General features: G+C 53.5%; 1 protein-coding gene across 17 annotated transcripts in view; it reads left to right on the top strand.

The window, feature by feature from the left end:
* MYO9B (myosin IXB) overlaps positions 1-20721 on the top strand; it is an 88634-nt gene that overhangs the window by 61044 nt on the left and 6869 nt on the right. For all 17 annotated transcript variants that reach the window (XM_084825447.1, XM_084825443.1, XM_084825440.1 and 14 more), the window contains 18 exons: positions 1374-1454; positions 2270-2380; positions 2892-3014; positions 4810-4959; positions 5045-5211; positions 5935-6822; positions 7827-7893; positions 8822-8934; positions 9680-9840; positions 10304-10494; positions 11013-11111; positions 12673-12849; positions 14303-14344; positions 15292-15403; positions 16867-16940; positions 18145-18337; positions 19377-19505; positions 20289-20394. In XM_084825447.1, coding sequence (XP_084681573.1) covers positions 1374-1454; positions 2270-2380; positions 2892-3014; positions 4810-4959; positions 5045-5211; positions 5935-6822; positions 7827-7893; positions 8822-8934; positions 9680-9840; positions 10304-10494; positions 11013-11111; positions 12673-12849; positions 14303-14344; positions 15292-15403; positions 16867-16940; positions 18145-18337; positions 19377-19505; positions 20289-20394 — 2984 coding nt within the window. The remainder of the gene's footprint in view (positions 1-1373; positions 1455-2269; positions 2381-2891; positions 3015-4809; positions 4960-5044; positions 5212-5934; positions 6823-7826; positions 7894-8821; positions 8935-9679; positions 9841-10303; positions 10495-11012; positions 11112-12672; positions 12850-14302; positions 14345-15291; positions 15404-16866; positions 16941-18144; positions 18338-19376; positions 19506-20288; positions 20395-20721) is intronic.

The raw sequence follows: 20721 nt of genomic DNA, 5'->3' as shown, positions 1-20721 counted from the left end.
GATTCAAAGGGCTGAACAGCTTGAACATTCAAAGCCCTGAACAGCTTGGGCCAGCAGCTTGGGATCACTTCCTCCCATATGTGCCTGCATTAAGACATTAAGATCGTCCTCAGCGGCCCTTCTTCATGAACCCCTGCCAAAGGAAGTGAGGCGGGTGGCTACTAGGAGGAGGGCCTTTTCTGCTGTGGCACCCTGTCTGTGGAATGAGCTCCCTAGTGAGGTTCTCCTGGCACCTCTACTGTATTCCTTCCGGCGCCAGGTGTAGACCTTTTTATTTTCCCAGGCATTTTTGTGATTTTTTTGTGAACCTCCCAGAGAGCTTTGGCTATTGGGCAGTTTAAAAATGAAAATACATACATACATACATACTGTTAAATCACGCATTCTTCTTTATGGTAGGCAGGGTGGCTTACATAAAACTGTAAAAATAAACACCCCAAATAGACACAAATTAACAAGGAAGGCCTATTAGCAGTTTAAAGCAGCAGCAGATACACAACACTTAAGATCTTTACATTTTCTGTATTTATTTTTTGCTGTTATTTATATGCTGCCTTTGAGGATACAAATACTACCAAGGCGGCCTGGTAACATCAAAATAATAATATTGCAATAAATAATACCATTTGCTTTTTTAAATTGTCAGGCTCCGTCCCACAGGGCAGTTGGTGGAAGATAACCCTGGGGGCAGGGGAAGTCCAGCTGGAACAGGAGCCAGTTCATCTCCTTCCCCGTCTCTCCCCTGGAACCCTTTCCACAGAGCTGTAGATGGAGCGGGGAATCCAACTGGGCAGGCCCAGAGGTCTTCCAAGACCCGTTAAAATAAAGCAGTGAGGAGGCGGGCATACCCTGTTCAGGAGGCCATTGCACACCTTGGGGGCTACAACCAGGAAGGCCACTTCTGCATACCTGTCCACCCCAGCTGAGACTGCAGTGGGATCCAAAGGAGGGCCTCTGAAATACAACAAAGCTGAGGGGCAGGCTCATGGAGGAGGGATGTGGTTCCTGAGAGCTGCTGGTCCCAAACCTTTCCATTCCCTGACAGTCAGAGCAACCCCCTGACTTGAGCCTGGAAGCTCGGTGTGGTTCCTTCACATCCACAGAGACAGTGTGTTGGAGGCCTCCTCTTAAGCCCTCAGGAGCTTGTGGGGCCGGGCTGCTGACAGGAGACTGTTTGATGCACAGGCTGAACATTGCGGCAGTTGCTTGGAATATTATCCCACACCTGGCGCAATGTGACCATGCTTCTACGCCCTAAAACTTCCACCTCCTCGGCTCTCGGACCTTCACAAAGGGTCCTGCCTGTCGAATGGGGTCAACTGTCCCATGAGAGCTCAGTGCCTGACGCCTCCTTGCTGTGTGGATCATTGCAGACCTCCCTCAACAAGCTGCTGGAGACCCTGGGGAAAGCTGAGCCCTTCTTTATCCGCTGCATCCGCTCCAACTCCGAGAAGGTAGGTTTGGCTTCGGGGTGTTGCCCTCCAGCCTCACCTTTGTGTGCAGGACTGTCGCCTTAAGAACAGTGAGTGTGCGGGCCACTATGAGGGTTGCACGTGAGCCTGCATGCACATCCGGATTCTTCGCCTGCCTTTGGCTTTGGAAAAAGAGGTAACAGGCACGAACGCACACATGGAAGAAGCCCCAAATCTTCGCGTCTGCCTTAAGTCAGGTGAGAAGCAAACGAAGCGCGCAGTGATGTGAAGCTTAACTCTGGCTTCAGCTGATTGAAGAAGCCTCGGTCAGTCCTGGTTATAATTGATTAACGAGTTGCTCAAATCTGCATCGATGTGGATAGGCTTAACACAACATCTCTGAAGGGAAAAAAGCTTTCTTGGTTTTTAGATGATGCACAAACATTTTAACGAGGTTCTGTCCCAGCTGTCCCCAACCCAGGCCCCTCTAATGTTTTCGACTTCAACTCCCGTCAGCCTCAGCCAGTTGTCAGGAGCACTGGGAATTGTAATCCAAAACCTGTGGAGGGCACCAGGTTGGGGAAGACTGTACTGTCCAGTTAACCAGGGCCGCTTCCTTAACCAAAACATTTTAAAAATCTGCTGATTGTTTATTGACTAAATGTCACAGCCCTAATGAAGAAGAGGAATGCTCCTTCCATTCACCAGGCTGGGGCTTAATTTGACAAGCGTGCTGGATAGCGTGTGGTGGTGACCTCCGTCGCTCTTCTCCGGGGAGTAGGATTTCTGTTCTGGAGCTGGGAAGGGGAAAGTCACAAAAGGCCCGCGCTTTGATTCTATGCTGTTTTCCCTTTCAGAGAGAGCTGCTCTTTGATGAACGGCTCGTGCTCCAACAGTTGAGATACACAGGGATGCTGGAGACCGTCAGAATCCGGCAGTCTGGCTACAGTGCCAAATTTAACTTCCAGGTACCATTGGACTCTGGCCACCATGCCTTCTCCCTTGCATGCGCACACACACACACATCCCCGGGCCAGGGAGAAGGCTTGCTGGGTTGGCCAAAAAGAACCCTTCAGCTGCCCCCAGACCCTGGCCAAGTCTCTCCTCTGCTATGATTTGTGGGACTACTTGGCTGGGAACCCTGGAAACAGCCAGTCCCGCTATCTCCCCTCCCCCTGCCATAATTGCCATCTGCTTGATGGCTGAAGAGCCAAAGGCGTGTTGGGCTTTTGGGGATCTGAAGCCTGGCTCATAAGAAGATGCGGATGAACATAGGAAGCTGCCTAAGTGGAGGTCAGACTCGTCCCTCCAGCTCAGTGCCGGGAGGGTTGCCCATCGGCAGCGCTGAGCCGGTCTTGTGACCCAAACCCCACGCATCTTCCCGGAGCGCCGGAGACAGGGTAGGGCCAAGCTCCAGACTGCCTCCAGGCTCCCAGGCACTCTGCTAAGTCTGCTTCTCCCCATGCCTTGCCTCCCCAGGCTTTCATAGACCAGTTCCAAGTGCTGCTGCCCAAGGACGCCAAGGCCTCCAAGGAGGAGATCTCTGCCCTGCTGGCCAAACTTCGGCTGGACACGAACAGCTACCAAACGGGGAAGACCAAGGTCTGTTTAAACAACCCTGAAAGCCGGCCCTCCATGCGCCCCAGCCTTGACTCTGGCTTCTCCCAATCTGGTGCCCTCCACAGGCGCTGGACTACAACTCCCATCATGGTTTTAGTTATTACATTTCTGTACCGCCCCATAGCCGAAGCTGTCATGATGAGAATTGCAGCCCAACACCTCTGCGAGGCCCCAGGTTGGGAGGGCTGTCTCGACATCAAAGGAGATGTTCTTCTCCCTCTGCTAGAAAGTGCATGCATGTTTGTTGTGCTGTGGTCTTGTCTGTGACCCTGATCGTGGTGATGCCCTGCCTTAGATGCCTCCACTGGCTTCCTGGGTGCTCCTGGATCCAGCACAAACTCCTTGGCCTGGCCTTCAAGGGCCCTCCAGGGTCTGGCCTCCTCCCCTCATCCTTTTGCTCTTACATCCCCCCGGATCATCCCCACCTGTGCCCATCGCACTTCCAGTTCCACCAGCCTCAGCTGCCCGAAGATTTCCTCCTCCCCCAAACAACACTACCTGATCCCCCTTCCTGCCTCTTGGAACATCAGCCTGATGCAACCGTTTGCTTCCTTCAGCTCCCTCCTTTGGCACATCCCGTCGAAATCCCCATGCCCTGCTTAGAATGAAGCCTGTGTCACTGAAATAAATTCTTCCCTTGGCTGCTGCTGCCTCCATTTCCCTCTCCTTGATCTGGGCCTTTCCCCTGTGTCCCATTTTAGATGAGGAGTGCACAACCTGGTTGGCCCTGTGTCTGCTGGGGTGGCGGGGGCTGCATATCAAGGGTCCGCATGGGCAGGCATCTGCCGAGGGCTCGCACCCCAGCAGGGGCCCACTGGCCAGAGCCCCTGCAGGTGCTCTTCCTCGTCCCCCTTGCAACTGCTTGTTCGCCGGCCTCTCGCTGTGGCCTGGACCACGGAGGTGGTGAGGAGGAGCAGCAGGAGATGCCATGGCCTGCTTGCTCCCGGGCTGTCTGCCTGTCAAGCAAGCACGTGGCAGCAGCGGCGAGGAAAAGGCTGAAGAGCAAAGCAGCTGGTGAGAAGGTGGGCTCACTGAGAACTGTGGTTATTGGGCAGAGTAAGAATATAATAGATAAAATCAACTGAAGGGGGAAGGAGATTGCCCAAGGGTGCTCCGAACCTGGATCCAGCACTGCTGCACCTGTGCGCGGTCGTACGGGGTGTGGTGTGGGGTTGCTGGCGGAGGGAGAAGGTCTGCAGCCTGGTCCCCAACCCAGTCGCTTCTTGGCCCATCACTGCTTTGAGGAGGAAATGCTGGCTGTTCCCGGGACCTTTTAGGGAGGAAACCGCTTCCAGGCTCTAGGAACAGGGCCCTATGGTTCCTGCCATAGAAACCCCATTCCCAGAGTGTCTCCGGAGTGTCCTCAGAAGCAGGCAGGAGCCTTGAAGCACGGTTCCCTAGGAAGTTCTGGGATGCGCTAGGAACAAGTGTTCTATGGCGAGAACCATAGATCCCAGTTGCTAGAGTGTCCTTCCCCCCATCCCCTTTTTTTGAATGGCACCAGTTTTTTTGGCTGTGGCAGATGCTGAGGTGTGGGAGGTGGCTGCAGCCACTTTTTGCACCCCTGTTTTGGAAGATATGCTCCCCAGAGCAGGGCCCTGTCCTCTTTTTCTTATCAAGAACAACTCCATGTCTGTGCCCGCCCTGCCGTTTTCCAGCCCCCCAGCGCTACAACATTCATTAGCCTTATTTACTGATTTCAGTGCCCAAGTGGACAAAATGGAAGAGGCTGGTTTTATCCTTTTCCGTGACACCAGGTGTTGTTCCTGCCCTGCAGGTGTTCATGAAGGAGGCCGTACGGCAGATTCTCCAGGACACCCTGCACAAAGAAGTCATCCGGAAGATCGTTGTCCTCCAGAGCTGGCTGAGGATGGTGCTGGAGAGGAGGCGCTTCCTCCGGACCCGGCAGGCCGCCCTCACCTTGCAGGTACAGGGCCCGGCAGCTTGCTGTTTCCTTCCCCTGCTCCCGAGGTCTACTGTGGACTGCTTCTGAACTGCTTTCTTGGCTGCAGGCCTGCTGGCGTTCGTACCGTGTCCGGAGGGCACTGGAAAGAGAGAACGCTGCCATCTACATCCAGTCGGTGTGGCGCGGGTACAGGGAGCGGAGGTCTTTTCGGCAGCAGAGGGGAAAGGTTTGCCTCCTTCAGGCTCTGGTCCGAGGGCACCTCCAGCGTAACAGGTGAGGAAGGCAAGGTGCTCTCCCTCCCCCCCTCCCTCCGTGTCTCAGTTAAAGAGATCAAGCATAGTAAGAGCTCTGCTGGAACAGAGCAGAGATCCATCTAGTCCAGCATGCTGCTTCCCACTGTGGAGTAAGAGATGTGTGTGTGCGGGGGGGGGGGGGGGTGTGTGCAGGATCCAGGGCTTGGAAGTCTACTTTGGTGCAGCCTTCCAGTTCTGGGCTGCAGTGGCGCCAGGGCTCGCAGGGTTGAAGCCCCGGGACTTTTTCATTAGCAGGGACGCTGATGTCCCTTGCCGGCCCCCTCAGACTTTCCTGTTCCCTCTGAGCTGAGCTACAACTCTCACAGTTGCTGGGGGGGAAATGCATCAATTCCTCAATAATATGTTGTTCGCTGTTGTGATGCTAAGCATTTTAGGGTGGCTTGGCCAGAGACCCATTCACTCGACCAAAGACCTGCTCCGGGGGGAGATAAAAACTGAAGTGATGTTTTTAACATGGACCCACACCACTGCCTGAATTTGTTTACTCTTCTTGGGGGGGCTATGGGGACTGCCATGGTGACCGCCTGCACTTCCAGATGGACCACTACGCCACTGCTCCGAGGTGTACGTGTTGCGTGGGAGAGGGAGATCCTGCCTGTCCTCCTTGGAGTGTCCTCTTTTGGCTCTGCAGCCCTCCCTGAACATCTGACTGCTGTCCTCCCCCCCCCACCCCTTAATCTAGGTTTCATCAAATGATCGCAGATAAAAAGCGAGAGGAAGAACTCCAGCAAGCTCTTCAGCAGGAGGACGGGCCGAGCCAGCCAGAGGAACCCATCGTGGGCCAGGCGGGTGCAGAACTGGAGGTGCTGCCAGATGAAACGCCCGGGCTGACGGTGGAGGACCAGGACGGGGCTGCAAGCGAGCAAGTGGGGGAGCAGACTCCTCTCCCCGCCCAGAAGAGCAGCAGCCGGGAGAAGCGTGAATCACGCCGGCAGAGGGGGGTGAAGCACAATGAGCTGCAAAACAAGCACGTTGCCTTTGCCTTTGAGAGGCAGCCGGGAGCCCCCAGCGGGGAAGACGGGCGGCTTCCTGTGGTGCCCGTGGAGGAGAGCCCAGGGACGGAGCTGTCTGTGGAGGAGGACATGGCTGCCCTTCCAGAACTGTTTCCCCAAAGTGCAGAGGAAGGGTGGGGGCAAGGGACTGGCGACTGTGAGCCTCCTCCTTCGGAGAGCGGCACTGTGGCCCCCGCCCTGTCCCCAGGGCTGAAGCAGGACGACAGGGGTGCTCCAGAGGGCGCCAGTGGACAGGGGAGACTGGAGAGCTCCAAGATCCGAGGCAGCCAAAGCTTCACGTATCCCGAGAGGCCTTCAGAGCTGGCCCTGAGCCTCCCAAGCCACCTGGCTGCCAGCCAGAGTTTCCGGAGCCACTCCCACAAGAGCAAGCCGGGGGCGCAGAAGGACCTGGGCAGCCCCCCGTCCTTCACTATCCAGCGGTACCAGGACGACCCAGGCAGGCTGCGGGATAAGCGCGAGCGCTGGAAAGGGAAGAGGGAGCAGGTTGGCGGTGGGCAGAGCACCCAGTCCCTGGAAGAGCCTGCCCAGCCGGCCCAGTCTCCACCCCCGCACTTGACGTGAGCACTCTCCCCCCCCCCCCGCCGTCCCTTCGCTGGGGGGTTATAGGAGAGGAGGGTTGGGAAGGGCGGGGCGGGTGCTTGCGTGCATTGGGGCCCCACTTCCAGTACCCCGTGCAGCTTGGGCCAGCCCCTCCTGGCGCCATGCGTGAGTCTGCGGCCGGTGCTCACTGTGCGCGTAGCGCCACCCACGCAAGGCAAGCAAGCACACACACACACACACACACACGGAGCTGAGCCCGAGCGAGGTCCCACAGGTCGCGAGAGAAGGGTAAAAGCGCGAGGAGTGAGGGGTGTCATGTCTTGTATGCCTTTTTAGAATGGATTGGTTTGATTCCTGTTCCACTCTGCCATCCAGGAAGATGCCCAGAGTGGCTTGCGTCAAAGAACGCCGTTTATTCCCTCCACAGCATTTCATAGAACAAACCAAAATTGCCCAAGGAGGTTTTCTAGACCTAATGCGGTTTTTAAAACCCTGACTTGTTAGAATGGTGTCTTCGAGAGTTGCGCTTGGCTTAGCCCAGCCTTCCAAACCTGGCACCCTCCAGATGTTTTGGGCAACAGCGCCCAGCCATTAGGCACGCTGGCCGGGGATGACGGGAGTGGGAGTTGAAAACACTTGGCAGGCGCTGTCTCGGGGAAAGCTGGCTTAGCTGAACAGCTTTCGCACCGGTGGCGCCTCTTGGCCCTGTCCTTCAGCAGCCACCTCTGGCTCGCAGCCTCCGTATGTCGAGAGGTGGGTTGCGAAGGAAGAACCAGAAGCAGTTCCTCCCCTCCTCAAAACACAGCTGGGGGCAATCAGTGGGTCTTCCTAGCTCTCCAGGCAGCCATCATTCCGGTAATGCCCTCCAGTAGCCTTGGGCTTGTTTCTGTCTCCGCAGCCTTGCTCTGGAGCAGCCTCGCCAGTGTGGCGCCTTCCAGAGGCTCGAACTGCAGTGCCCGTCCTTCCCATTCTGAAGGCCTGGGGCTCTGTCTTGAACCGCCTTTTCTCCCTCCCCTTGCAGAAAGAAAGAGACAGCTTTTTCCTTGGACGACATCCCCAGCCTCGTGCTTTCTGCCTCCGCAAGCCAGGTACAGTTGCTGTTGAGCTGGATCTACCCCTTATGTGGCCGCTATTACTTGGAGGAATGTGACGTGAGCACAAGCCAGAGGGGAGCGTGCCGGAGAACTCTGTTCGCTCACTTCAAACAAAGGGTGGCGAGGGGGCCAAACGTTTCCTGCAGTGCCACGGCACAGACTACTAGAGGACAGTGGTCCAGAGCTGTAGCCCAGCGGTGGAGCCCAGGCTTTGCATGCAAAAGGGTGCGGGTTGCATAGAGTAACGCTGGGGACAGGCCCCTCCCGGCCTCCAGGCCATGCAGATAGTTGCCACCAGTCGGAGGAGAGAGTATTGGGCAGGGAGAACAAATAGCTTGAGCCTGTGGCTCGGTGGTGGAGCACCTACACTAAAGGAGGGCTGGGGACCCTGTTTTGGCCCAATGGCCAAATTGGTTCCGGACAGGACTGTCGGGGGCCACGTGTCTGCCTTGGCTGGCACCACATCGAAAAGTAAGCAGGGCTGCTTCACTTCCAAGACGTGGCCCCCGGTGCAATTGCGCTGTCGTGCCTCCCCTCCCTTTAAAAGCTGGGTGGCAGCAGAGGAGGGGCAAACTTTCAAGGGGGGTTGCACTGTCGGGAACAGGAGGGTCAGCCCTTCCCTCCCCAGCAGCCACCGCCCTTCCCCCTCTGCACTCAGGCTTTTTAAAAGTCTCTGTGCCGTGTGGAGCAGAGAAACTGTCCTTGCTTGATCAGCCATCGGACGTAAGAGTTTGGCCACAGACCAGAGGTTGCCCATCCCTGCTGCAAAGGTCCTTGGGCAGCGTATGTTCTTGTGCTTCAGAAATGCTCCCCTGCCCCCCTCTGGGGCTTTCAGGAAAGAAGCCCTTGCAGTGAAATTGCTGTAAAATGGCCTCCTTCTCACACCGAGCTTGAACAGTTTGCATTTCTCTGTGTCCTGCAGCAGTCTCCAGACGCAGCAGACGGTGATGGGAATAACAAGAAACAGCTCACGCCAAGAAAGTCCGGGGAGCCGCCTGCTGCCCTCGATGCGGCTGGCCAGCAAGTGGATGCCAAGTACGTGTGCTAAGCGATGCCGCAGAAAAGAACGCTGAGGGCACCGGTAGAGGTTATTCAGGGCAATCGGTGAAATGTGGCTGAAGCAACCGAAGAAGGCCTGTTCTGGGATCCCCTCCGTACGGGGACACGCGCTCTCGTCCTGTTAGCTCTTCCAGGCTCTGTTTGGCTGCCGCCCAGCCCCTTGGCTTGAGAGCTACTCACCCGTGTAAGGAAGGGACTAACCGCAAGGCTTGCCACAGGACACTCGGCCTCTCAGTACAGCAGTGCCTCCACCTCCCAGCCTGAGTCAGGCCTGCTTTTCATAACACCCCCACTCCCACTCTGCCCAGGGACAAATCTGGGAGAACAAGAAACCAAAATCAGATTTAAAAAAATATATATTTTAAAACCTTTTAAAGATAAAACTTTTTTTTGTGAAAAGTGTATTCTTAATTTTTTAAAAACATATCAAATGGTTTTAAAACTTCAAATGTTAAATTTTTAAACAAGATACTTTAAAAAGTTTTACAGATTGGAAAGGACAGGTAAAATATTTTTAACACCCTTAAAATGTTGTTCATTGTTTACTTTTTACAAACACTTTAAAAAACTTTTAGACGTTAAAACGTATTTTGAAAAACAGTTATTTTTTAAATTTCCCTTTTTAAAAAACCTTTGCAGCTTTTTAACTTAAAAACGAGGCTCCTTTTGCTTCTGCCTAAAGAAAATGTGGCTCACTTGGCCACCTGCTTTCTCTTGGCAGATCCGCCTTCAAGAGTCCCTTGCGGAGACTTCTGGGGAAGAAACCAGACAAGAAGAACCTCAAGGAGGGGGGTTCAGATGCATCGGAGGAGGGCGACATCTTCCCGCTCTTCTCGTGTGTGCTTCCAATGGAGACAGTGATGGTGCAGAAGGCAGCCGAAGGTGAGGCTGTCCACACGCTGGATATGTTAGTGGAGAGACTGCCGGAGAGACGAAGCAAGGAAGGAAGGGTTGTCTTCCTTGGCCGTCAACCTTCTGTTCTTGCATGAGCGTTGTCTGTACAGCTGCAATTCAGCTTCCAAAAACAACTTCCATTCGGGCAAATGCAGCTTTTTTTTCTAAGCCTGGTTGCTGAACCAGGGAAGGGGAGAAAGAGGGGGGGAGAAAAGGAGCGGGGAGAAGTGGCCCACCACCACCTCCGGGACCCAGTCAGGGTTCTGCAGCCTCCCAAGAGGTATCACCTGAGGGAATGCCACCCTTGACGTAAAAAGGGTCCCTATCCCGATGAAGATGGCAGTCAAAAGCATGTACATCTGTTTTAGTGATTTTGCCTAAGGCCAACTGAGTGCATTTATGGCTGAAAAGCAGGGGCAACCATTGATCCTATATCTCCCCCCCCCCCCAGCTCCTTCTGGGCCTCCAAACCGGCCTCTGGCGGAGGAGCACCCAGCAAAAGAAATGGGCAAGGCCAAGAGGACCCGCACTATCAAGATCAGCAAAGCCAAGACCGCGCTCGAGAAATGGCGGGCACCTTTCCCGAGGGAGATCGCAAATGCCAATGAGCTGAAATACTTGGATGAATTCCTCCTGAACAAGGTGAGAGAAGGCAGCCGGGGCAGAGGAACAATTAGGTGGAAGCCAAAAGAAATGACACAGCGTGATCAGCTGGCTATTCCATTTTAGTTAGCCTTTTGGGGTTATTCCAAGACACGCGAGAACGTAGTCCAGTCAACAGAGACTGCCAATCCTTGCTAAGTGCGTCCTGACAGCAAGGCCTGTTCAGAGCAACATGTGAGCTTCAAAACTGCTTCACAAAAGGAAAGGGGGAAAGCAGACAGCCCTGTGCTATGTGGATTGATGCCCCCTCCATGGGGATAAATGTCATGTCACATGAGCAAACTGAACTAAAAACAAGGAAACCTTTGCAGTCCTAATGCTAATGGATCGCACCCTTATTCACGTAATTTAATCTGGTAGCGGGATGGTCACTTCAGACTTGGAAGAGGGGGGAAGAAGTAGTCACATGGTCCTTTTTTAAGAAGGAGGTTGCAGCACATCCCCCCGCCTTTACGACACTGGTGCCAACTCTGTCTTGCTGCTTTTTCTCCCCCCAGATAAATGATCTTCATTCCCAGAAGTCGGCTATCGAATGCTTGTTCTTTGAAGCTACCGAGAAGTTCCGCGGAAACATCAAAACCATGTATTCTGCCCCTGTAAGCAGCTTGTACTTCTGACTGGGGGAGCACTAAGCTAATGAAAACAAAACTGGTTATGAAACCAGTGAGCTTGAGGAACATCTTGCTACTGGAAATAGCCAATAGGATAACTAGAGTTGGGGATGCAAGGACTCTTAAGAAGTTCAGTGGGACCAGGAGAGGGCAGAGATATCTGTACTGCCTAGAGATAAGTAGTATATACATTGATTAAGGGTGCATGTTTAAGTAGAAAAAAAGTCCTACAACTTCTGTCTGGGGAATGCTGGGAGTTCTAGGCCTGTTTTTCTATCTAAACATGCATAGGATTGCACCCTAAAATAAATAAATAAATAGTTGATGCCTGTGATAGGTAAGACAGTGTCTTCAATAGCTAGGCCATCCAGTATGAGAAGCTTTTGTAGTGGTGAGAAAGGAATGAAAAGACTGAATGCCACCTTCACTGAAATTCCGTTATAGCAGCAAAAAAGAGAACAGTTGCTGAATTGCTTAGCGTTCAGCTACCGTCTTTAATGCCGCCCGTTTTCCAGACTTCAAACTCTTAAAAATACAAGAGTTTGAAGTCTGATCCCTGGTGGATCAGATCCAAGGTTCATTTGAGGCAAGGATCCTGTTTCTTATAGTGGCCAACCAGATGTCCCACTGGGAAGCCCACAAGAAGATCATGGGGTCAACAGACCTCTCCCTCTGTTTGCCCCCTGGAAACTGCCTTTGAATTGGGAGATCCAGTTTAGTTTTCATGGCTCATTGTTCTAACCTCCTCCCTGTCCTCTATGAATACGTCTAACCCTCTTTCGAAGCTGTCCAAGCAGGGGCCATCTTCACATCATGAGATGATGAATTTAATAAATTCATTACAAGTTGTGCAAAGTGTGTAAGAACCTAAGAAGAGCCGTACCAGATCAGACCCAAAGCCTATCTAGTCCAGCATTCTGTTCACACAGTGGCCAACCAGATGCCCCAATGGGAAGCCCACAAGCAGAACTCAAGTGCAACAGCACCCTCCCGCCTATGTTCCCCAGCAACTGGTGTACATAGGCATGCTGCCTCCAGTACTCCAGCCATCAGGACTAGTAGCATTGATAGCCTTCTCTTCCTCCATGAATTGCTCCAGTCCCCTTTTAAAGTGATGACCAAGTTGGTGGCCACTATTATATCTTGTGGTAGTGAGTTCCCTACTTTATGCGCAGGGTGAAGGAGGACTTCCTTTGGGCTGTCCTGAATCTCCCACTATTCAGTTTCATGGGATGACCTCGGGTTCTCGTATTATGGGAGAGGGATTAAAAGTACTTTTCTGCCCGGAATTTACTGCCAGTTGGACCATACTTCAGAAAACCATCACGGTTCGGCTGAGTTCCCAGAGTGGAGGTGCAGAAGGTTCCCTGACTGTGGAGCAGCCCACTTGTCTTCCTCTTGGTTACCTGAAGCTGGTCTGTGACAGTTGTCCTTGAGCGCACTGGGACATAGAGGAGGGGCCGTGCCCTCATCCACGCTGTTGTCGCATGTGTGTTCTGCATGTCCCTAACCTGGAACCTTCAGACGTTTTGCCGTCTCTTCACAGAATGGGCAGATCCACGTCGGCTACCGAGACCTGATGGAGAACTACCAGCTCCTCGTGGTCAACATGGCCAGACAGAGAGAAGAGAAGGATGTGAAGCTGGTCTTGAATCTCTTCCAGTCCCTTCTGGATGAATTTGCTCGCAGTTACACAAAGAAGGAAGAGCCAGAGCTGCCCAAGGTTTGCCATTCCACCCCCACCCCACCCCACCCCAGACCTTGCAGGGCCGATCTGGGATCTTGGATTCCTTTTTCACGGAGAGTTTTGATGTGGGCGGGGCGCGGTTTCCCCCTTGGATTGCTTGGGAAAGGCAGCTGTGTCCATGTGATCCTTTCTTCACCAAACCGGAGCCCTTCGCCCCATTTTGGTCCCAAATTCAGCACCAGGGTCCATAGCATGCTTCCTGGGAGAAGGTGCCTGGGTTTGTTTTGAGGTTATTCTCAGGGTATCTGGAACCCACTGGGTTTGGAGTCCTCAAACAGCACCAGGTTGGAAGGGGCTTCTCCAGTCCCCAGTTTCTAGGATGCGGTGGTTATGGGGCCGAGTCATCAGAAACTGTTGCCTGTAGAATCATAGAATAGTGGGGTTGGAAGGGGCCTACAAGACCATCAAGTCCAACCCCCTGCTCAATGCAGGAATCCAGGTCAGAGCATCCTTGACAAGTGGCTGTCCAGCCTCATCTTCAATGCCTCCAGTGTGGGAGAGCCCACCACCTCCCTAGGTAATTCGTTCCATTATCGTATTGCTCGAACAGTCAGGACGTTTTTCCTGGTGTTCAGCCGGAATCTGGCTTCCTGTAACTTGAGCCCATTATACTGCATCCTGCATTCTGGAATGATCGAGAAGAGGTCCTGGCCTTCCTCCCTGTGGCAGCCTTTCAGGTATAATTGGAAGAAAGCAAAGAACAGACAACAGAAGCCAAAGAGGAGGAGGGACAGGAGCAGTAAAGTTCTACTAGTCAGGATGGCTCTATGCTGCCTCCAGTATACCAGTTGCTGGGGAACATGGGCAGCAGGACGTTGTTGCACTCCTGTCCTGCTTATGAGCTTCTTGGAGGCATTGGGCCGGCCACTGTGGGAACAGAATGCTGGACTAGAGAAGCCTTTGGTCTGATCCAGCACAGCTGTTCCTCGTGACCTGACCCAGGGAGAGTTTATATGGGGCTGACAGGCAGTTAGAAAGCTAGGTGGGAGCCAGCCAGGGCCAGTATTGTTCAGCCCTACCTAATTCTTTTTTCTCCCCCTTCCCTCCCCATTGCCTTTTCCTTGTGTGTCATGGGGTTTTTTTAGATTGTAAACCTGCGGGCAGGGACTGTCTTCTTTGTTCATTGATGGTAAGCTGCTCTGGGAGCCTTTTTTGGCTGAGGAGCGGGATAAAAATACAATAAATAAAATAAGGGAAATTTTTAATGATGGATTCAAGATTGCCATTGACACAAGTTGCTCTCCATGCCAAGCAGTATTTTGCCCCTGGATGCAAAGTGCCTGCATCCTGTCCCATCAGAGGTCACTGCTTGACACCCATAGGGGAAAAGGGTTATGTTCTGTGAATGCTTTTGAGCGCAGCCAGAGGAGAAAAAGAGACAAAAATGTGCCATTAAAACATGCCCATTTTTTTTGTACTCCCCCAATAGCAAAGCAAGGCACAAAAGAAGAAGCGGAAACAGGAGCGTGTGGTGAGTAACCACGTGGCGATCGGTGTTCTGCCAGTTGTCAAATTCAGGGTGAGACTTGTTCTCACCAGTTGTAGGAGCCATCCCCCCCGAAAAGACCTTGCTGGAGGGCAGAGAGAGAAAGGAGAGATGTTATGGTATGTTTTGTGGAGCGGGCTGCTTCATGCAGCCAGAGTCGCAGCTCTCCTCATCTGTCATTTTTGGGTTGTGGAAGCCAAAGTGACCATTCCTCTCCTCCCTCCCCTTCCCAAGAGCAAGAAACCCTTTATTTAAAAGCAGTAATTGCTTTTGTTAGTAGCAGTCATCTCTTTGTTACAGTCATAAGGCCCATTCAGGTTAAAATACAACAGCACAGATAACAGAACACAATAGCACTTTTGTTGTTGTCGTTCAGTCGTGTCCGACTCTCCATGACCCCATGGACCATAGCACGCCAGGCCTTCCTTTAGCCTTGTGATACGTTCCATGGGGTTTTCTGGGCAAGAATACTGGAGTGGGTTGCCATTTCCTTCTCCAGTGGACCACATTTTGTCAGAACTCTCTTCTATGACCTGTCCGTCTTGGGTGGCCCTGCATGGCAATGCGCCATAAGGCGCTGGAGATGCAAAGGCCAAACTATTGGGTTTTGTACATATTTGGTGGAACTTGCAGGAAAGGCAAGAATTGTGGGGAAATGTTTTTTGTGACCAACTTGAAATGTTCTGCAGTACCTGCAAGAGAGGAATTGGGAAGGAAAGGCGCAGGGAATTACAGCGAGGGGTGAAGTGGCAGCTCTATGCAGCTCTTCAGTTGGGAATCTTAATGCTGTTCCCAGTTTGTGAAGAACTGGAGGGCAGTGTGGGCCCCTTGAACAGAGCATACCGGCAAGCCCTTCCGTTTGCAGGTCCTGACTTAGCTCTGAATACATATTTGAAAATAACGTGTTACAGTATTCCTGCAACGATTCACAGATTGAAGAGCTCCACGGCCATGTGTTCGTGAGCTACCAGGTGAACATCCTGCAGTCCTGTGAGCAGTGCCCCTCCTACATCTGGCCCATGGAGAAGGCCTGTCTTTGCCGCAGTAAGTCTGGGGGGATTTAGGAGGGGCTTCCAGCGCCTTTGAGACCCTCTCTGGAGCAGCTCCGTCAGCCTCTGTAGATGCACGGCGTGCGCGTGCTGATTTAGTCCAGAGGCACAGAACCTTTGGGGGCCAATCTGGCCTGCCTGGGGGAGCCACATGCCACCCCCTGAGTTCCCCAGATGGCACACCCCTTGCTTGGCCCCACCTCCTTTCCACTGACCATTTGGTGGTTTCCCAACTTCTGCGCAGGTTTCCCCCCGTCCTATCAAGCGGAAATGCCATTCCTAAGCCACATTTACTGGCAGGAAGAGCTTTAAGCTGGCATAGGCTGGTATTTCTGGCCCACCCCTGTTTTGGCCCTGGCCCTGCCCACCACTGGAACGCGGCTCCCGAGCTGAATTCAGCCATTGGTCTGAACGACATTCTTCAGCGTTCCAGCAGTATGTGGGCAGGAGGGGAGCAGTCAGTCCTGGCAACAGGGAATCTCCTCCTATAGGGGATTGGGAAGCCGGTGCTTGGTTGGTCTCCACCCCTCCCTCTCCAACTGGGTCCAGGCCGTAGAGGTGAGGTTCCTCTGGTGGATGGAAGCGTGAGGGCCTTCTCTTTGCTTTCTCTTTGCTCAGATCCCTTCCTCACCCACTTAAAAAGGAAGCCCAACGTTTTCTTTCTCCGGGCTGTATGGGTGAACAGGCTTTTCCTCACATCTTCTTCCCCTCCCAGAATGATGCTGTGATGAAAGCAGCATGCCAGAAAACTCTTGTCTCCCAAGCATGGGGAGGAGGGGGCTGGGGTTTGGGGGCCTGCACTTTGGAGCAAGATGTGCTTTTGATCGAGAGGTGTCAGCTTGCGCAAAATGCAGTGACCATGTGGCTTTCTGGTGTGCAATTGGCTGACCTTATTACACCAGTCGTGTATCAACAGCACTGGCTGCCAATCTGTTTCCAGGCAAATCAAAGGTGCTGGTGTTGACCTGTAAAGCCCTAAACAGTTTGGAGCCAGAATATCTGAAAGATTGCCTCCTTCCCTGTGAACCCACCCATAGTTTAAGATCTTCTTTGGATGTTCTTCTGTATCTTCCACCAAGAACCGAGGCTAGGGTGGTGGGAATGCAGGAGAGGGCCTTCTTTAGGCTGGCCCCTTCTTTATTCAGTTTTCAGCAGGCTGTTAAAACTCTTCTGTTCCATATGAGCTTTTTGGTATTTTTAAACGTATGAGCTCCACACTCTGTTTTTCATCAGTCTTAATTCTGCTGTTGGTGGGGTTTAAAGCCTTAAATTTGTTTTTCAAGTTGTTTTCAAGCTTCTTAAAGCTTTTTTTCTCTTGTTTCAACTGTAAGCTGACTTGGGGTGGGGTGGGGGGACCCCGTTTGGGTTGAAAGGCCACTTCTAAATTTCCAAATAAAGAAATACATTTTAAGGAACTTTCCCTGTCTGTCCCCCATCCCCGTCCCCCCGCTGCCTTAGTCTGTAAGCTGACCTGCCACAAGAAATGCCTGTCCAGGATCCAGAGCGGATGCACGTCTTCGCCAGCAAAGAAGGTAGGCTGCAGCCACTCCCTGGCTAGCCCTGCACGGCCAGAGCAGGTGTGGGCGCACAGAGGCTAGCTTTTATCACAGGCCATGCAGGTGACGTACCAAGCAGCCTTCCCCAAGCTGCAGCCCTCCAGATGTGTTGGACAGCACATCTGGAGCGCTGCAGCTTGGGGAAGGCTGATCAAACTCTCTGCCAGGGGAACCAAACCAAGTTTATGAATGGCAATAAGACAAGTGCACAGGAGAAACCCTGAAGTGACTGCAAGCTTCTTCCAGCAGTGGACAACTTCAGTGCCTCCGGCAAGCCCACAAGGAAGGGCATGAAGCCAACAACACCCACCCACCCCCCGGCCTTCTGATTGCACCCAGTACTCAGAGTGCTACTGCCTCTGAAGATGGAGGCCACCTCTGAAGGCCAAGAGCTGCAGATACCTATGTTTGTGTTCATTTCTCTCACCCTGGAGAAGAAGAACCTTGCTGGAACCGACCCTGTTTCTAGGCAACATGTTCCCCAGTGTGGCCAGCTCCGGGCTTTCTGGGAGTACAATTTGTATGCACGGGTGCACTGTTTTTGTACATGGCCGTTCCCTGGAGGGGCCGTGGCTCAGCGGTAGAGCCCCCGCTTTGCATACAGAAGGCACTACTGGGCTAGATGTACCGATGGTCAGACTCACTCTAAGGCAGCTCCCTAAGTTCCTAATAGCAGTCAATAGACCTCTCTTCCTCCATGAGTTTGTTCCATTCATTCGTTCCGTAGATCACATTTCTATATGGCCCAATAGCTGAAGCTCTCTTGGGGGGAGGGGGGTTGCAAGTTGCCTTTTAAGCCCTTCAAGTCTTCTGTTGCTGAGTTCTGGAAGCCAGCAGTTCATCTGACCAAGTTCTCGCAAACAGCGGACAAGGTGGTCAGCCTGCTTCTGGACGGAGACCCCTCACATTACCAAATGCCACAAAAAAATAGCCTGTGTGCAGATAGCTGACATGCAAGGGGAAGGGGCCCCTGTCTCGTCTTCTCCCTACCCTGCTGGTTTTCCATGTGAAGGGAACGTTTAATCCCATGAGCCTGCAATGCCATGGTCCAGAAACGGGGCTGCGTCTGCACCTATTGTTTGGGGAAGCCTTACCTGTGAACATTGTATGTTCACGGGTTTGGGTTTCAAGTATCTCCCACCCCTCTCTGGTAACACTTGGCCTCCTCTTCCGGTCCTAGGGCGACCAAGACCCAGAGCCCCGTCACTTTGGGGTGTGCGTGAGCGCCTTGACCAGTGAGAAGAACTCCGTCCCCGTCGTCGTGGAGAAGCTGCTGGAATACGTGGAGATGCACGGCCTTTACACCGAAGGCCTCTACCGGAAGTCAGGCTCTGCCAACCGCATGCGGGAGCTGAAGCAGTGCCTGCAGGCGGGTAGGGTCATGAGCGCCGCTGTCCCAGAGTGCGCTGTCTCGGGGGCCCCTGTGGGCAGTTTTCTCTGGGTGCCCCCCCTCCCCCCCCGTCATGTTTGGCACTTTGTGTGTGTGTTTATAATACAGCTTGTAGCCTAATTTTCTCCTTGAAATGGAGAGGCCCAAAGCAGCTAACAAAAATATAAAAAAGAAGCCTATTAAAATATCTGCAGTGCTATAAAGCAGGAGAGAAATCAGAAGCTTGCTGGACAAGGAAAGTTCTCAAATGAAGATGGAACACCCACTGGCAAAGGAGGCGATACAGTTTTGTAGCAGGGAGTTCCACAGACTGGGTGCCACAGTGAAAAAGGCCTCTCGCGCATGGCCCCCAGCCATGTTTCAGTGGCACATGCTAAGGGCCTCATCAGATGATATCCGAGAGTTAGTAGATCAGGGGTCCCCGTTTTGAGTCAGTGGGCATGTTTGGAATTTTGAGAGAGTGTCATGGGGTACTCTCACAAAATGGCTGCCACAGCGGGCATGGTGAGGCACAGAGCACTCTGATTGCCCCAGAAGCCAAACTAGTGAGACTGGTCTCAGAAGCTAAGCAGGGTCAGCCCTGGTTAGTACTTGGATGGGAGACCGCCTGGGAATCGCTTCCTGCACTGAGCTGGGGGTTGGACGCGATGGCCTTGTAGGCCCCTTCCAGCCCTATGATTCTTGGGTCCAAGGCAGGGGCCTGAGCTCCCAAGCACAAAGCTGCCGTTACTGGATCCTCAGTAGCAAGGTGGTGCTGGAAGGCGGCTCTTCGCTTTGCAGCGTGGCAGCCCTTCCTGGTTAAAAAAAATGATTTCTCGAAAAATCTTAAGAAATGAAATTAAAGCCAGGAGGGGCAGGGAGACTGGTGGGCGGCGAGAGAGGTGTCTCTTGGTCCGTTGGTGTCTGTGGGCGCCACGTCGGGCCCCCGGGCGTAGATTGTAAGGGATGCGATGGTGCATCTGCCAGGGCTTCAAGTGCCTCAGCCCCCCTTCTCCTTTCTCCCTCCCCCCACCCCTTCACAGACCCAAACTCAGTGCAACTAGAGAACTACCCCATCCACACAATCACCGGGATCTTCAAGCAATGGCTGAGGGAGTTACCGGACCCGCTCATGACTTTTGCCCAGTACCACGACTTCCTCCGGGCAGTGGGTGAGTGTCTGGCGGGGTCCAAAGCCCGCCACTGGGGCGGCGCCCTCCTCGGAAGCTCTGAGTGCGGTAGGAGGGGAAGTGCTGCTGCCGGCCAGCAGGGGGCGAGAGGAGGAGGCGTCCCACGCAGGAGGGACTCGCGGAGGGCTTTGTGGCGGGTGGAGAGCGGGTCCGGTTCTGAGATGTCTCTGCCATCTTAGGAAAAAAGACAGCTACAGCAAGGGGACATGGTAGAGCAGCCTTTCCTGACCTGGTCCCCTCCGGACGGGTTGGACTCCACCTCCCAGCATTCCCCAGCCAGCTGGGGCCAGGTCAGGAAAGGCTGGGGCACAGGTTTATTGAGCGATGTCTGGGCAGTACAGGCTGGACAGAAGTTCTTCATGCGACTAGAGCTCTGCGTCACCCAGGGAGCCTGGCTGGAGGTAGATATTCAGGGCAGGCAAACAACGTACTTCACATCATGCATGGCCGGGTTCTGCAACCCAGAGCCCCAAGGCACGGGAATGGGCCAGGCGTTTAGGGGGCTCTGAAGGACACATTCGCAGAGAAGGAGCGGTCTCTCTGCAGCAGCGGCTCGCCATGATGGCTTCAGGGGGCCGCTGTGTCCCAAGGCAGTGTGTCTTTGGACCCGAGACATGGAGGACAGCCAGCAGGGCAGAGTGGCCTTTGTGCCCCACGCCTGGGCTTCCCCTTGGGACACACGGGTGGCCACCCTCAGAGGCAGGGCGCTGGGCTCGACGCCCTGACCTAGCATGGCTATTCTCATGTCCTCCTCCCTCCCTGCAGAGCTTCCTGGGAAGCAGGAGCAGCTCTGCGCCATCTACAGCGTTCTCGAGCAGCTCCCACGAGCCAACCACGACGCCCTGGAGCGTCTCATCTTCCACCTGGTCAAGTAAGGGCCTCCTCAATTCTTCGGCATGGTACCACCCTTTATGGTCGGAGGAGGGATCGTGGCCATGGAGCTTCTGTGTGTGTGTGGTTGGATGTTAAGAGGCAGGCAAAGGGGTCTTGACTTAAAATAAGTAACAACGATGCCTCTGAAATCCCTCTGGAGTCTGGCAGGGGTGTTTGGACATGCTTGACCAGAAGTCAGTAAAATTGTTGGGATGGGGACAGGGAACCATCTGGATCCAAAGGTCCTTTTTTGAAATATTTGCGGTTCCATAACCTGGCGAGATGAGTCCGTTCAAGCCAGCCTTCCCCATCCGGGCGCCTTCCT

This window comes from Heloderma suspectum, chromosome Z, assembly GCF_057233095.1.
Source record: "Heloderma suspectum isolate Gila_16-S chromosome Z, 16-S_ref, whole genome shotgun sequence".
Classification (NCBI taxonomy): Eukaryota; Metazoa; Chordata; class Lepidosauria; order Squamata; family Helodermatidae; genus Heloderma; species Heloderma suspectum.
Note: the sequence above shows the minus strand (reverse complement) of the source record. Positions and strands in the feature narration are given on the sequence as shown.